Below are 16014 nucleotides of genomic sequence, written 5' to 3' on the forward strand. Positions count from 1 at the left end.
AGTAGAATTTTAATAAAGGGTTTCTGCTTGTATCACTAGTTTTGTGAATTCTTGGTCAAAGAAAATGGTAAAGTAAGTTTGGAAAGGCTACATCCTCTCCTAGAAATTCACAGTGCAAGTACATCCTGAGAAGCGTCACGGTAACGAGGTGTGTTTCGGCTTATCCAAGTCAGCCTTCCCCAAATGTTCAGGTCAGGGAACCACTCCTCTCACATGCTGCCTGGTGCGCTATGGAACTCAGCGGTGTCCTGTACCAAGGTAAGGGGAAACAACTGGCTTCTAGAACGATACTCACTGCATTTACTGAGGCCCTTCCATAAGCCAAGGGTTTATGACCCATGTTATTCCAGGTGGTTTCATCCTTACAAGAACCCCCTGAGATAGATGTTAGTATCTCCACTTTATAGCTGTAAGAATTGAGGCTGAGAGGGAATAATTGTTTCACTAGGTCCTACAGCAATTCTGGATTCAAGTCTATCTATCTGATTTCAAAGTCTCTGAAGTTGTGCACAAAGCTGCCTCTCACACTATTGTATAGTCTCTATTTTTCAAGTGTTAGGGTCAAAGACATTGATATCTTATGTTTTGATGGAAATACAGTTCTAGTTTCTTACACACTAAAAAGATCAGTTCTTGGGCTTCCCCGGTGGCACAGTGGTTAAGAATCTGCCTGCCAATGCAGGGGACATGGGTTTGAGCCCTGGTCTGGGAAGATCCCACATGCCGCGGAGCAACTAAGCCCGTGAGTCACAACTACTGAGCCCACGTGCCACAACTACTGAAGCCCGCACGCCTAGAGCCCGTGCTCCTCGACAAGAGAAGCCACTGCAATGAGAAGCCTGCGCACCACAACGAAGAGTATCTCCCACTCGCTGCAACTAGAGAAATCCCGTGCGCGGCGACAAAGACCCAACGCAGCCAAAAATAAAAATAAATAAAATAAATTTTTAAAAAAAGATCAGTTCTTCACTGGATGTATTTCTAATTAAATCATATATACTAAGCTCTATACCCACATTGAGGGGATGTGTTCTCATCTGAGGTCAACCAGACTCAGACCCGGACCTGAAGCCGAGGGGCCAGAAGTGAGTGGTAAGCAGTCACGCATCCTGTCTCTCCCGGCCATCTCCCAATCTCTAGTCTGCTTGGGCTCCTGCTTCGCTATCCTGTCCCTAGTCCATCACTGCCAAGCACTGAGACTTCTTGTCGTGTGCTGCAGGTGCTACTGACAAGCAGTAAACAGAGATAAAAGTGACAATATTGACCACGAGGGTCAAGGTAGAAAACTTCATCTACGGAAGCGAGACAATTTCATTTTGTAAAATAAAAGCCATCCATCTCACCCCCATCTCCCAATCAGGAATAGAGTGGTTCAGATAAGAGAATTAAATGACTGTGTTTTAAAAATGAGTATTGCTCTAGTTTGACATGATACATTTTCTTTCCCCACAACAAAAGACTGCCTTAACTTGGCAACAGCAGAGTCATTTAGGCTGGGAATTTCATTTTTTCCCCGGCTAACTGGCCCATCAGAGATCCTTGAAAATCCTTTTACTTATTTAAAATAGAAGCCGCAAAAATAACTCCACCTAATAAGTGGTGTAATAAATATGCCTGGTATAGTCGTTGGCCCTTAGCCTTGAATAATCAGTACTTTAGTTAACTAAATATACATCCCCAAAGCAGGCTGGTTAAAATAGAAAGTTGGGTGATCTGAGATGAAATAACTTGTTAGGCTCACTACATATCAAAGACTTCAATGAGATGCCTCATATAAAATGTCGGTAGGAGTAAATCGAGACCCATTGATCCTCACAGCAGCCAAGGACTCAGGCAGACTCCTCCATCGAACCTGGTGTCCTAAGGAGTGAAGACAATTTGGTAGCGGCTCCCAGTGCCAAGAGCTACCCTCACACAGGACCAAAGAGCGCCAGGGTCTTGCGTGAATGTAGTCTATGGTCCTGGGGACGCAGTGTTGGGGGGCCCTATGCCGCTGACCTTGACGGACTGTTTTGAAGTTGAAGGTCTGGAAGCCACCTGTCAATGCAGAAGAGTCGATGACGTCCACGCCGTAGTCACTCTGGCTCCGTCTGTAAAGCGTGATGCCGACGACCAGGACCGTGACGGCCACGACCGCAGCGCCCAAGCCTGAGTACAAAGCGATGTCGCTGGCATTCTCAATGCCTGAAAGACACAAGAGAAATCCTAAATGGCCAACATGGGCACAGGGCCAAAGACCCACCCCGGGACACAGAATGAAATGCTATCGGAATTTTGGGAGATACTGATCAGACGAAATGACAAATGTAGCTAGTTGTGAGTTGGACTCTCTTTCACACAATAATCATGTTTCTAGAAGACCTTGTATAAATCAAAGGGATGCTAGTCAAATAATGTAACTGCATTAAGGTAGCTCACCGCATAATGGAATCTGGAACAGAATCAATTTTGCAAAGAATATAATATTTTTCAAGGAAAAACAGGCAACTCCTTAATTTGCTTGTTTTAGGAAGTCCTATTGCCCTGCCAAGTATTTTTTATATTTTATTTTTGTTGGAAGACACGAGACCCACGTACAATGACAAGATACAGGTGAATTGCTCTGCTTGTCTATGACCTGGGGCGCATGCATTCACAGAGAGCGGTCTAGGGTGAGAGGGTAACGCATGGTCTATGAGTCGAGAGAGGAGACCAGAGCTCACAAGTATGAACTTGAGCTTTGGCACGTCACTCAGTTCATCAGAATAGTGACAGACATCAGGGTATTTACAATCATTATGAGCGACTTTCTGTTGTGAGATATGAAAAGGGTTTGGTCCCAGGCGCTCTTATGTCCACGGTAAATGTTTTCTGGCACCAATTAAATGCTTGACTCTAATACATTTTTTGTGGAAGAGGACTGGTCTCTAAGAGGGCACATGCTGTTTCTCCCATACCTCTCCTACTCCATCCTATTGAATGCATGGGCAAAGCAAAAATAAAAGCGTTAGTTTGAATTTAGATTGTGGGTGTCTCCCCATACCCCAAGGTAAGCTGTAGCTGCTTCCCAACCCTTTTGCTAGATGTACACTGGGTGTGGTTCATTCCGGAAGAGATTCATAATGGCTACTGCAACTCAGCATGACATTTACCCAAGACCACATCATCTTAAAAACGTGTGTAAAAATGGAAGGTGGCAAGTACTAACTACATAATTGATTTCCCTACAGATTATGCGGTAGGTATACTTAATAGGTCCAAAAGTAATTACTATGTCACCCCTTTTGGGCTTAGCAGATAAAATAAACCCATCATATATTTACCTTGTAATTGCACGGCACTTACTCTGCATTCACTGCACCCTAATATGGTACTTACGTTACCAACCGAGTAATACTAACCATACAAGTCCATTTATTTTCAACAAAGTTAGTGGACTATAAAATAAGATGCCACCAAATTAAAGAGGGAACAAGGAAATCAAGCAGAACCGGTTCAGTAATAGGGCGGTCAACACATAAAAATAATTCGCGAGGAGAAGAACAGTCATCCCAAAGAACAGTAACTGAAAGGTCAGAGGATTATCAGACACTTTTCATGACCACAACAGCCTGGGAGGTATGGAGAAACGGTGTGATTTAGACTTTAGTTCAACTTCACGATGGACCAAATGGGAGAGGGAGAGGGATGGGGCATTGGTGGTGGTCTTCCCTAGACACCCAGAACCATGGGGATGATGATTGATACCAACCCCAAATGTCTACCTATGTCATGTGGGGAGAAAGGACGGCAGCTATCACCCCACTTACAGTCTCACCCTCCCTCTACTCAATTAAGTTCCTTGGAGGGAATCGTTAGAGCACAGAGAGGACACAGAACACAACAGGTGCAGCAAGCCAGGGTACCAGGAGCAGTGAGAGAACTTTGGATTGGAACCAATTAGGCTTCGCCCACCCCTCCCCTCCAGGTCCTTGGGTGCTGCCGACTGATGACACCACCATCTTAAAAGGTGTATCTGGGGAGAAGACACCCACTCGGCAACTGAGCACACAGAGCAAGAGCCTGACAGTGTCCTGAATGCAGTTGCTCTCTTGCTGAGTGGGCGAAGTAGACACAAAGGCGTCTTTAGCTTCCCAGGTACTAAAATAGGACCAGGAGCCAGAGGATGACCAGGGTGAAAGTACTTCTGCTGAAAATGGACATCACTGGACACGAAATCCTGAAACAAAACTAAGTAGCAGGAACAAGCTGTCTTTGTTCCCCTGGATTCCTATCTTGTTCTTTATGTGTCCACCCTCTTGCTACCTAGGTAACCAGAATTCTCTGCCCTCCAGATACAAGTCCTGTTTTAGGGAAAGACCCTACTTATGCCTTCAGACGGAGGTATGGATGTTGGATATAGCTCATTGTGTTTCCCAGGAATAGGTGCAGAATGTATTTGACTTAAGAGAATGAAATACTGAATTACAGAATTTTAAAAAATGAATACGGGGACTTTGGGGATAGGGTAGGGAAAGAAGGGAGAGAGGTTTGTTCGGAGAGCACTGCTTCCTTGTGAGGCTCACTCTGGCACTTGGTGGGACAGTCTGATCTAAAAGCAGAAGTTCATGGACTCCTACAGAAAGATAAGCAAAGTGGGATTTATTTTACAAGAACAATCTGTCTGGGGAATTCGAAGGTTCAGGATCTAATAATTTCATTCATTCAACACACACTTGTGGAGGCTCAACCATACAGCGGAAATGAGGATACGGGGGTGAATTAACATGTGGTCCATATTCTCAGTTGTTTCTTGTTTAAAACTGGTAAAAGACAAGGTGGTGATGGGATCCTGGTATCCAGGTGCAGCTACCGAGGTAGACCCAAGTCCTCAAAGCCACGTGTGTGCGTCTCAAGAGATGTAATCAGTCATTCTTATAGCTCACATTCTTCTAAAGTTGGGTCACCCTGCTTCTTTTTCCTCTTTTTTTTTTTCTCTTCTCTATCTATCTGCTTTTGCTTCACCTCATTCTTTCTTCTTTTCTTTTTCCCCTCTGCCCCACCATTTTCTAATCTATTTCTCCAGGACAGTAGAGTGGGTTTCCCTATAAGGGTTCCTGTGTGCTCACAAACGTAATTGATTCCCTTTTCATGTGTGTTCAGGACAGGGCCCAGGAGAACCTGAGGTCTAGTTCCACGTTTTTCAGCACAGTTTCATGGGAGAAGGGGAAGGCTGGGTGTAGGTGTCTGTGAGTACACGGGCACTGGGAGGGGTGCCACTGCAGAATCACCCCAAGAGTGAGTGCGTGCGTGTACGTGTGCACACGAGTACACACTAAGCTCTCGTCAGAGCATCAGAAGCCACTGCCGCTCCTTCCCAGGGGAGCTGCTCCGGTCACATGCCCACAGGGTGCAGGCTCTTCCCAGGACTGGAAAGCTTTCTCTACGTCCAGCCCTGCGCTCCTGCGCTCCACACTGCCTACACCCCACATTCAGCGGTCATTGACTTACTGGCTAGGTGGACCTCTGCTAGCGAAAAGCCCCGTTCACCTTTCAGATTATAATGATGGGTCATTGCCCTATACCACCCCCTATACCACTAGGCATCTAGGCCCTACCCATCTCTATCTACCCATCTGTCAGGTGCCAGCGCAGGGCTTCGTCCTCCAAGAAAGTGACTCTGTCCTAGCCAATCCAGCCAACCCTGCCAACCCACGGTCTTCTAAACTCTTCTATCACTTACGGTTCCTAGAACTCTTTTTGGATCTTCTGATGGTTAATGATCTGAGTGCATTCTGTATAACTGCTTTAAGTTCTTCACAAGCAGTTCTATCTCTATCGTTTCCCACAGAAATTTGCGTTGAATCATTGTGCGACTGTGTGTTGATCGCTTGCCTGGTCTCAGACTGCGGGAAGAGAAGTAGGAAGGAAATCCCGGTCTGAGGTTGATTGTAGAACCCCTGCCCCAGAGACTCTCTTCTTCCTTTACATCCACACACATACATGTTTATACCTGTCTGCTCACTCTCACACTCATGTGGTGCTGGTTTGTTTCCTCCAAGTGATTTTGAACAAAAGCCTTGATACCCCCTGACAGATCAGGCTATTCTGCCTTTTGCGGGCACAGGGTACTTTTCTCTGAATTTCTGTTTACGTATCAACGTGTGATTGATGTCTTTCCTGCGTCTTCATCCCTATTTTCCTCTCTCTGAGAGTTGCGAAAGTTTTAGGCCAAGCTCAGGAGGAGCCAACATGTGGTAGAAAAACTTGTGTGTCATCTATAGGCTAAAGAAAACAAAAAGAAAAAAACAAGGACTGGGAAATCTCTTATATTCCAAATTAGTCCGAAACTACAGAGGAATCTTTTCATTGCCGGAAGGATTGTGAAGCATCTACAGAGAAAGGCTACAAAGATGAATAGTTGGAAACTAGGACCCTGGAAAGGAGATGTTTATGGGTTCATTTGGCCTGGAGAAAGCAGAACTAGAAAGTGGCCTGTGGGGGGCTCTTTCACGCATAAAGCGTTGCTCCAAGAACAGGCCACAGTAGGTGCCCAATGAACCTTCATTTACAATGAAGCTAGTAACCAGCTCTCCACCATCTCTAACAAGGGCTGAAAAGGAGGACACGTGACCTTTTGTTATAGCAGTTGGGACTCTGCTTAGATATCAGAATGACCTTTTCTACAAGGAGGGTTGTTTAAAAAAAGCCACACTGTATTTCTGAGGGAGCTTATGAAATCTCCTTTCAGAGGCTCTCAAAACCGGCGTGACTTGACAGTCGTCTGCGGTTATTTCATTTTTGGGCAAAGTTGGCGAGAAAGGCTAAGTGACCTTTCAAAGCCCCTTCGAACTTCAGAGTTCAAGGACTGGGTATTAGCAAGTTCCTGTCTTCATGAATTATAATCACACCAAGTCATTCATAGTAACTTATGCCCCCAAAGGAATAAAGCGAAGGGCTGTTTACTTAGTTTGCCTTCCACTCTCCTCAGGACTCTCACTGGCAAAACATATTAATGCCACTTATTCATGGAAATTCAGCTCAATTCCCATGGTATGAGGTTAACTACATATCAGATTAGAATCCATTTTACAGGATTAGATAGGTACATCAAATGAACAAAGGAGGACAACAAAATGCCTTTCAAAACATATAGTTAGGGAGTTTGGGACTGACAGGTACACACTGCTGTATTTAAAATGGATAACCAACAAGGACCTACTGTACAGCACAGGGAACTCTGCTCAATGTTCTGTAACAACCTAAATGGGAAAAGAATTTGAAAAAGAATAGATCCATGTGTTTGTATAACTGAATCACTTTGCTGTACACCTGAAACCATCACAACATTGTTAATCAACTATACTCCAATGTAAAATAAAAAGTTACAAAAAATATGCTATTCTGTTTTATCTCATTAGATATTATAAAATGACCACTGCTCCCGTTTCAGGGAAATAAACCCCAAAAACTCAGCAACTTGAATTGGTATATATGTGAGGCAGTGAATTACTAAGGAATTCACACAATAAATACTCACAAAGAGAGGGCTGAGAGAGGCAAAATAAATAGGAGGCTAAAGATCCAGCTGCTGTGCTGGGCTCCCAGGAAACAGCCACCTCTGGACCAGTCCCTCCTTATCCAGCACAGGCAGTGCTATGTAGGTACAGAGTCATGTGTTCAAATATTTAATTGCACATGGAAACATAACAGAAGTTATTGTTCGAGTTGTTTATACTTGCTGTCATTGAGAAGCAACATTTTTTTCTTTAACACATCAGAAAATAGCTTTTAAATGGTCAGCTATGGTCAACCATGGTAAGCAATTCCGATTATATCTGCATTGCTTGGACTCTCAAAATCCCGTCACCAATCAGCATCTCACTTTTCCAACTTGCCATCCTCCAAAACCTCCTTATTGTTGTCATTAATAACAACAGCAGCACATTCTTAAATCGCACTTACTACGTGCAAGGCACTGTTCTACTACTTTACACTTATTAACTCATTTTAATCCTTCCAACAACCTTGTAAAAATGTGCCCATTTAAATGTGTAAACTGAGGCCAGAAAATCACTTGCCTTGCCCAAAGCCTCACGATTGGTAAGTAGCAGAGCTGGGAGTCAATCCAAGGCAGTTGGCTCCAGAATCGATTCTCTGGCTCATTCTCTTTCCAGCTGTTAACCTCTGTCCTGGTCACACTGCCTGATACTGAAACCGTGTACCAGCCCCTGTGTCCTTGTCTTCTGAAGTAAAAGTTGGACTCAAAAGTTAATGATTGGGAAATGTTAAGATGTAGAAATAAAGAATAGCTGTTGGGCTGGGGAACTGGTAACAATTAAGACGATAATTCCGCCACATAGCAGAACTCCCAGTTCCCTGAAAGATACAGATAAAGGCCTGACACACATTCCTAAATTGCTTTTCTAGGAAGTAGACCCCCACCAGATGAAGACTGCTGCCCACAAGAACACAGACCCCCCCCCCAAAAAAATAAAAAAAAAGAACACAGACCCTAGACCGGTTGGAACCAGAAGGTTGATGATGCCGACTCCCAATTACCTCACCACCAGCCAATCAGAAGAACGTCCACGAGCTAATCCCTCCCTGCTCCATGAACCATTACTATAAAACTCCTCACTGCCCCCTCCAGGGCGGGACACACAGGCTTGAGGGCATTAGCCCGTTGTGGTCCCCTTTGCCTGGCAAAGCAAAAAAGCTCGCTCTTTCTATTTCATCCCAAACTCTGTCTCTGAGATTTCATCCGGCACCAGTGTACAGAGGCCGAATTTCGGCAACAATACCTCTTGCTGGCAAGGGTAACCCAGTAAAGGAGCACTAAGCTTGTGCTTGCTTCTCTGAGAGCTACAGGTGTGATCACATTCTCATCCTCACAACCAAATCTATTTGAGGTAGGTATTATATTTCCTCTTTCACAGACGATGACTTAGGTGCAGATAAGATAGAGACCCGCTCAAGGCTTTGTCATGAGAAAATGGCACAGGCAGCATGTGGACACCCATCTGTCTTCACTCCCAAATAGCTTAACCATTAGAGGGTCGCTCCCTGCACTGAGGTCAACTTGCCCTGCTGGAGGAACTCAACAACTAGACTGGTGGGTATCATCAAAAATCAGATGCTTGGGCTTCCCTGGTGGCGCAGTGGTTGAGAATCTGCCTGCCAATGCAGGGGACACGGGTTCGAGCCCTGGTCTGGGAAGATCCCACATACCGCGGAGCAACTAGGCCCGTGAGCCACAATTACTGAGCCTGCGCGTCTGGAGCCTGTGCTCCGCAACAAAAGAGGCCGCGATAGTGAGAGACCCGCTCACCGCGATGAAGAGTGGCCCCCGCTTGCCGCAACTAGAGAAAGCCCTCGCACAGAAATGAAGACCCAACACAGCCAAAAATAAAAAATAAATAAATAAATAAATAATAAAAATAAAGGAATTCCTTTAAAAAAAAAAAAAATCAGATGCTTTGCAAACTCACCGGGGCCTTCCTTGCAGCCGAGTAATTATTGGATTCATGTCCTATGACCAAATGACACTTTTCATCAAAACAGTTACTCTGAACTTTGTTTCCTTTCTTCAACACCCCTGCTTCTCACCGGCCCCTTTTCTAGTTGAAAAAACAGAGGCCCTCCTATGTGAGTTCCCTCCTCCACAGCTCAGAATTCCTGTGCTCCTTCCTGTGTTTTTCCTTTCCTTTTCCCTGTTCCCTGAACAGCTGCTTCTCCTCTGTCAGGCCAGCTCTGATCCACCCTCTCCTGCGTCCGCGGGGCCCTGGCTTCATTCATTATTCCCTTTTGGGCTTGCATCTTTCAACTCTGCCTCCACACCTGAGCCTTGCCTTCTGTCTGCAAACACAGCCCTGGTCTCCCTAATCACCTCCCCCCCAAATCCTTCTCCCGACTCTGATAAACCTCGCAAAGATGCAGTTATCTTTTCACATCCACGAAATCCTTAGCTCTTTGTCGAAAAGAACTTAAAGCATTTGTTTTTAACATTAAACCTTTCGTGATCCATGTTCCATAATTTCCCTAACCAGTTAACCTCTGTCCTGCTGAAACAAAAGAATAAATAGAATACATGCATGAGAAAATGTCTTAGGAACTATAAAAAGTTACACTACACCAAGAGAAAATTTATCCTCCAACTAAGCCAGACAGAGAAAGACATATAATACCATATGATATCGCTTATGTGTGGAATCTAAAAAGAAAAAGGATACAAATGAACTTATATACCAAAGAGAAATAAACCCACAGACATAGGAAACAAATTTATGGTTACCAAAGGGGGAAGGGGGGAGGGATAAATGAGCAGTTTGGGATTAACATATACACACTACTACATATAAAACAGATAACCAACAAGGACCTACTGTATAGCACAGGGAACTCTACTCAATATTTTGTAATAACCTATAAGGGAAAAGAATATGAAAACAACCCGATATATATGTATATATAACTGAATCACTTTGCTGTGCACCTGAAATTAACACAACATTGTAAATGAACTATACTCCAATAAAAAAATAAATAAAATTGAAAAAAATAAAAGTAACCACTCTTGATAGTATCTTTGAGATCTTTCAGGAAAAAAAAAGTAAATTTCCTTTTTTTTTTTTTAACCATTTTTACTCAAAATTCTATTATCCTTATATTTCTATATTATATTTCCTTTCCTGTATGTTGCTCTTTTTCCCCCACCATGTACAGCATCTTGTAGATCTTTCCTCTATCAGAACCTACAGACCTGCTTCACTTCTTTTTACATGTGCCTAAGCCCATTGCCAGGCTGTATAATGATGTAACTCGTTCACTGTTTCTGTCTGATTTGGTTGTTCTCTTACCCTTTTAAAGTCTGGCTCTTGTGCAAACCACTGTTCCCTCTTGAAGACTGGTCTCAACTACTCCATTAATAGTAATGTTCTTTGTCTTATTCTTTTCCACTGCTCTGCAGTAGAAACACAAGAATAGCCAACCCTCCCTCTAGGGGAAAAAAAAAAAGTCCCTTAAATTTGATTCTTCTAACTTCTCTTTTCTTATTGTTTGGGAACTACCCTATCTTCTCAAAGTTCTATAAAAGATCTTTAAAGCTCAGTTCTTGGCCCCTTTTGCTCATCTAATCGGATCATCACTCACACGCAGACAGCGCTAACTATTCCTCCGATGACAAACAGTCTCAAACCAAGATCTCCTGCCTCATCGCCTATGTGAAGACCTCATCCAACATTTCCTCCTGCTCGATGGATAAAACCATCACGCAACTCTTTGTTGTGCTAACATCTCAAATTTGTCATCTGATTGATGAATTCACCATTCTTATCTCTTCAAATACTTTCTTTTCTTGAATTCCCTTTTTCTAGTAATGACATCACCAGAGACCAGGCTTGAGACTGAGAGTCATCTTTCCTCTTCTTTCCATCGATCCCTCCCCCAGACCACTGACATGCCTTACTGATCAGATCCCCAGTGCCTCTCACATCTCCGTTTCAACAGGAGGCACCCACATTGCACAGTCTCATCTTACCTGGTACCCAGGCCCCAGTCTTTGTTCACTCTGAACCACTTTACACATGGATTACTCTCTCCAAACACGGTTCTGGCACTGCTATTCCAATACCTTTCAATAACTCTAGTAGGTGCTGACTTCACTCCAACAGGGACTTTCCTTACAGCTCAAGACACTTTCTGCTCTGCCCCATCCTATTTTCAACTGCTTTCGCCCATTTCTCATCCATAGGGACCCTACTCTTTGGCTAAATCTGACTACAGGCATAACTCAAAGATATTATGGGTTCAGTTCCAGACCACTACAATAAAGCAAATATCGTAATAAAGTGAGTCACACAAATTGTTTGGTTTTCCAGTTAAAAGTTATGTTTACACTATACTGTAGTCTGTTAAGCATGCAATAGTATTATGTCTAAACAAAACAATGGATATACCTTAACTAGAAAATACTTTATTGCTAAAATGTGGTAGCCATCATCTGACAACACAAGGTGGCCACAAACCTTCAATTTGTAAAAAAAAAAAAAAAAAAAAAAAAAAAGCAGTATCTGCAAAGCTCAAGAAAGCAAAACACAATAAAATGAGGTCTGCCCATACCCATTTTTTTCAAGTAGAACTTGTACTTCAGTAGACTTTTTTGTTCAGACGTTTTGCTTTTACTGAAAGGCTCTCTCCTCTAATATTTGTTTTAATTCTAACCATTCTTCCAAGATTGACAGTAAAGATAATCTATTCTATAAAAAATATTCCTTTTAATTAATTTATTTATTTTTGGCTGCATTGGGTCTTCATTGCTGCGCGCAGGCTTTCTCTAGTTGCGGCAAGCGGGGGCTACTCTTCGTTGTGGTGTGCGGGCTTCTCATTGCGGTGGCTTCTCTTGTCGAGGAGCATGGGCTCTAGGCGCGCAGGCTTCAGTAGTTGTGGCACACAAGGCTTCAGTAGTTGTGTCTCGCGGGCTTTAAAGTGCAGGCTCAGTAGTTGTGGCGCACGAGCTTAGTTGCTCTGTGGCATGTGGGACCTTCCCCGACCAGGGCTTGAACCTGTGTCCCCTGCACTGGCAGGCAGATTCTTAACCACTGTGCCACCAGGGAAGCCCAAAAAATATTTCTTGATAATGCACATTCACACGTTTTATTCTTCCTTCTGAGTAAAGTTGCCAGATCAAGCAAATACAAATATGACATAGTTAAATTTGAATTTTAGATCAAGAATGAATAACTTTAGTAGAAGTATTTCTCATGCCATATTTGGGACATGCTTATGCTAAAATGTATTCACTGTTGATCTGAAATTCAAATATAACTAAGGGTTCTGTATTTTATCTGGTAAGTCTACCTTCAGACCGCAAAAAGAACTGTGTTTTTTCCCAACAGATACGAAGACCGAGGTAAAATGAGAAATAGAGTCAAAAAGCAGGATTTTAACTCCAGTCCTTGAGAAAATGACTTCACTTTCATTTTCTATTCTGGAAATTAAAGATATAAACTCTAACTTTGAATATACTAACACATGGAAAGATGGGGCCTGTGGATTCACATTTTTAGGAAGTACCCTGGGTTACTCTGATGCTGATGAAAATATTGGTCCATCACTTATTCACTGTGTCTGTGCTTAGTTCCGAAGTATTTAATGAACGAAATCCCATCATGTCCAGTAAGGTCAATGATATTCTTGAAAATGGTAATAAGAAAAGGTATACACTTACAATGGAATAAAAATTAGGTAATATAAAGATTGAAAGTAGTAAGAAAATTATAAATGTTGCACATATGCATGGGTTGAATTGATTCAGAGTTGGAATGATTCTGAAGGACAAAGCAAGTCATGCAATTTGTGGGAAGTGCTATGTTTATTATGTAATGGAAAATAATCAGCAGGAGATGAAGAAAAATGCTGGGTAAAATAGAAAAAAAATGTGCTTTACATCATGGCTAGAAGATTAGCATTGATGCCAGTTGCCTCATGTTAATTTAGAAGAATCTAGAAATCTATTGAGAACTTAAAGATATTATGGTTCAAAGTCGCCGATCGTTCTATGGGTTCAAGGTACCATTCAGGTCTACACAGCCTGAAAGAGAATGGTCCAAATTGCCAGTGTAGACTGCGCATCTTCTGAGGAGTTCCCTAACCCTATGAAGATCATAAAGAATGTGTATTCCCAGAATCCACATTATTCCACTATGGATGAAAGCAGCGTACTTGGGGAAAAGATGTAGAATGGAGTGTTAGTAAGGAGACGAAAAATACCTAATTTTCAGACTGTAAGGACACATTTGGGTCATTCTTTGATAGAAATGATTCTGGGAAGCATCCAGCTTGGACTTTAACCTAGCACCTGGCACAGAATAGATGATTATTAAAAACTATCTCCTTACTTCCCCTCTTCTCAAATCCTTTATTATCTTCTACCTTGTATTTAAGTTGTGGGGAAGAAGCCTTTCTTACTGTTTCCTTCACACTTCACTGGGCCAGGACTATTTATATAGAATAATTGTGCAATAAATATCTACTACATGAATGAGTTAAAATAAATATAAAGAAACAAAGTCTTTATTTTCACCTTAACAATAAAAGGCTCCGTGCAGAGTTAGCAGGACGATGTATGACCATAATAACAAGTATGAATTGAACATCTAATACATACTAGGCACAGTGGTAAACGCCACAAGCATAAGGGTGAACAAGATCCTATACCATCTACCAGATGGCAGGAGTTATGTCTAGCAGAGAGGGAATCCAGCCTGGGATAAAGGCAATGAACATATGGTGTAGAAATAGGGAAACTGCTTGATACTGAGCCAATTACAGGAGTAACTAACTCATACTTGTGGGGCTGGGGGGAAGATGGTGAATGCTTTGCAGAAGTGAGACCCAAGCCAAAACCTGGAGGAAGGATAAATTCAACAGGTTAAGATTAGGGGGAGAGAAAGTTTTCTGGCAGAAGTAACAGAATGTATAAGGAACTTTATGCCAAAATGGGCCCAGGGTATTCAGACAACTAAGAAGCTTTGTTTGGCTGAAGAATATGAGAAACTGTGAGAGGGTAGGAAGGAAAATACCTAATGACTCAGCTGCTTGAGAGAAGCTGATACGCTTAAGAAAAGCCATCTGAGACCAGATCACAAACATTAAGTACTTTGGACTTTATCTTAAAAATAATGGTCAGCTAATGAAAAGGTTTAAACACAGAGGTCATGTGACCAGAACTGATGTTTTCAAAAGGTCAGATAAATTGATGTCAGCCAAGATTGGATATAGGAAGCAATGGTAGAAATCCTGGTTAGGAGGAAAGATGGCCTGAACTTTAAAACATTTTTGTCTGGGACACCCTTTTCTTTTCACTTGGTTTTTCTCTGACTACAACTGGCTGTTACTTTTCTGTCTCCTCTGCAGTGACTTCTGACCTTCTCTATATCTAAATGTTGATGTCTTCCAGCGCTGAGTCCTCAGATACCGTCTCTATTCACACTCATTATCCGGTGATCTCATTCAACCTAATGGCTTTAAATATCATCTGGACAGTGACAAACCCCAGATTTATGTCACCAGCCAGGACTCTCCTCTGACCTCCAGACTCATATATTCAGCTGCCTGTTTAACCTCTCCATTTAGATGTTTAAGAAGTATCTCAAATCTAGCATTTATAACACTGAACTCTTGAGTCTCCCTCCAGATGTGCTAAACCAAGTTTACCCCAGATCGGTAATGGGAAGTCCATCCTTCTAGTTGCATAGCCCAAATTCTGGAATCATCCCTAATGCTTTTCCTTCTCTCAAACTCTATATCCAATCCATCAGCAAATCCTTTTGACTCTGCCTTCAAAAGATATCCATAACGGATTATGGCCCGTTTCTACAATTTCCAATGCATTCTGTCTGGCCCAAGCCACAGTCATCTGGAATCTAGGTTATTATAATAGCCTGGGTATTGTAACAGCCTAGATTATTTTAATAGATTATTGTTACAATAGATCATTGTGACAGATTTTCTTGCTTCTGCTCTGGTTCCCTGTATGTTTACACTCAACACAGCAGGTAGAGTTTATCCTTGAAAATATTAGGTCATATCACTATGAATAAACACCCTCAAAGGCTTTCCATCTCGCTCACATCAAAGGTCAAAGTCGTTACAATGGCCTATGATACACTTGGCAGTTTTTCCCTGTGCCCCACTTCTTTGACCTGAGCTATTACGACTCTTTCCTTTGCCGCTCTGCTCCAGATACCTGCCCTAATTGTTCCTCGGACACAACAAGCTCCCACCACACAGCCTTGGCCTGGAATGTTCTCCTCTCAGATACCTAGAATGTTTGTCCTTGTTTTTTTTTCAGGTCTCTTCTTAAATGTGATTTTATTACAGAGACCTTCTCTGAACACCTTATACAAAAAAGCAACACTCCCTCCATCCCTGCCTGAGCCCCTCATCCTGCTTTATTTCTCTTCACAACATGTCACCACCTCCACAGCACTGAGCACTCTTATTTTCTGGTTTGTTTTTTCCATCTCCCCTCACTGTAAGCTTTGTGGGAGCAGA

At 42.6% G+C, this 16014-nt stretch overlaps 1 protein-coding gene across 1 annotated transcript in view; it reads right to left on the reverse strand.

The window, feature by feature from the left end:
• The window catches only part of UNC5D (unc-5 netrin receptor D), a 265917-nt gene that overhangs the window by 80682 nt on the left and 169221 nt on the right, over window positions 1-16014 (reverse strand). Inside the window, exon 8 of the mRNA XM_057537499.1 lies at window positions 1999-2184. Within this exon, the coding sequence (XP_057393482.1) occupies window positions 1999-2184 (186 nt within the window). The remainder of the gene's footprint in view (window positions 1-1998; window positions 2185-16014) is intronic.

This window comes from Balaenoptera acutorostrata, chromosome 21 (assembly GCF_949987535.1).
Source record: "Balaenoptera acutorostrata chromosome 21, mBalAcu1.1, whole genome shotgun sequence".
NCBI lineage: Eukaryota > Metazoa > Chordata > Mammalia > Artiodactyla > Balaenopteridae > Balaenoptera > Balaenoptera acutorostrata.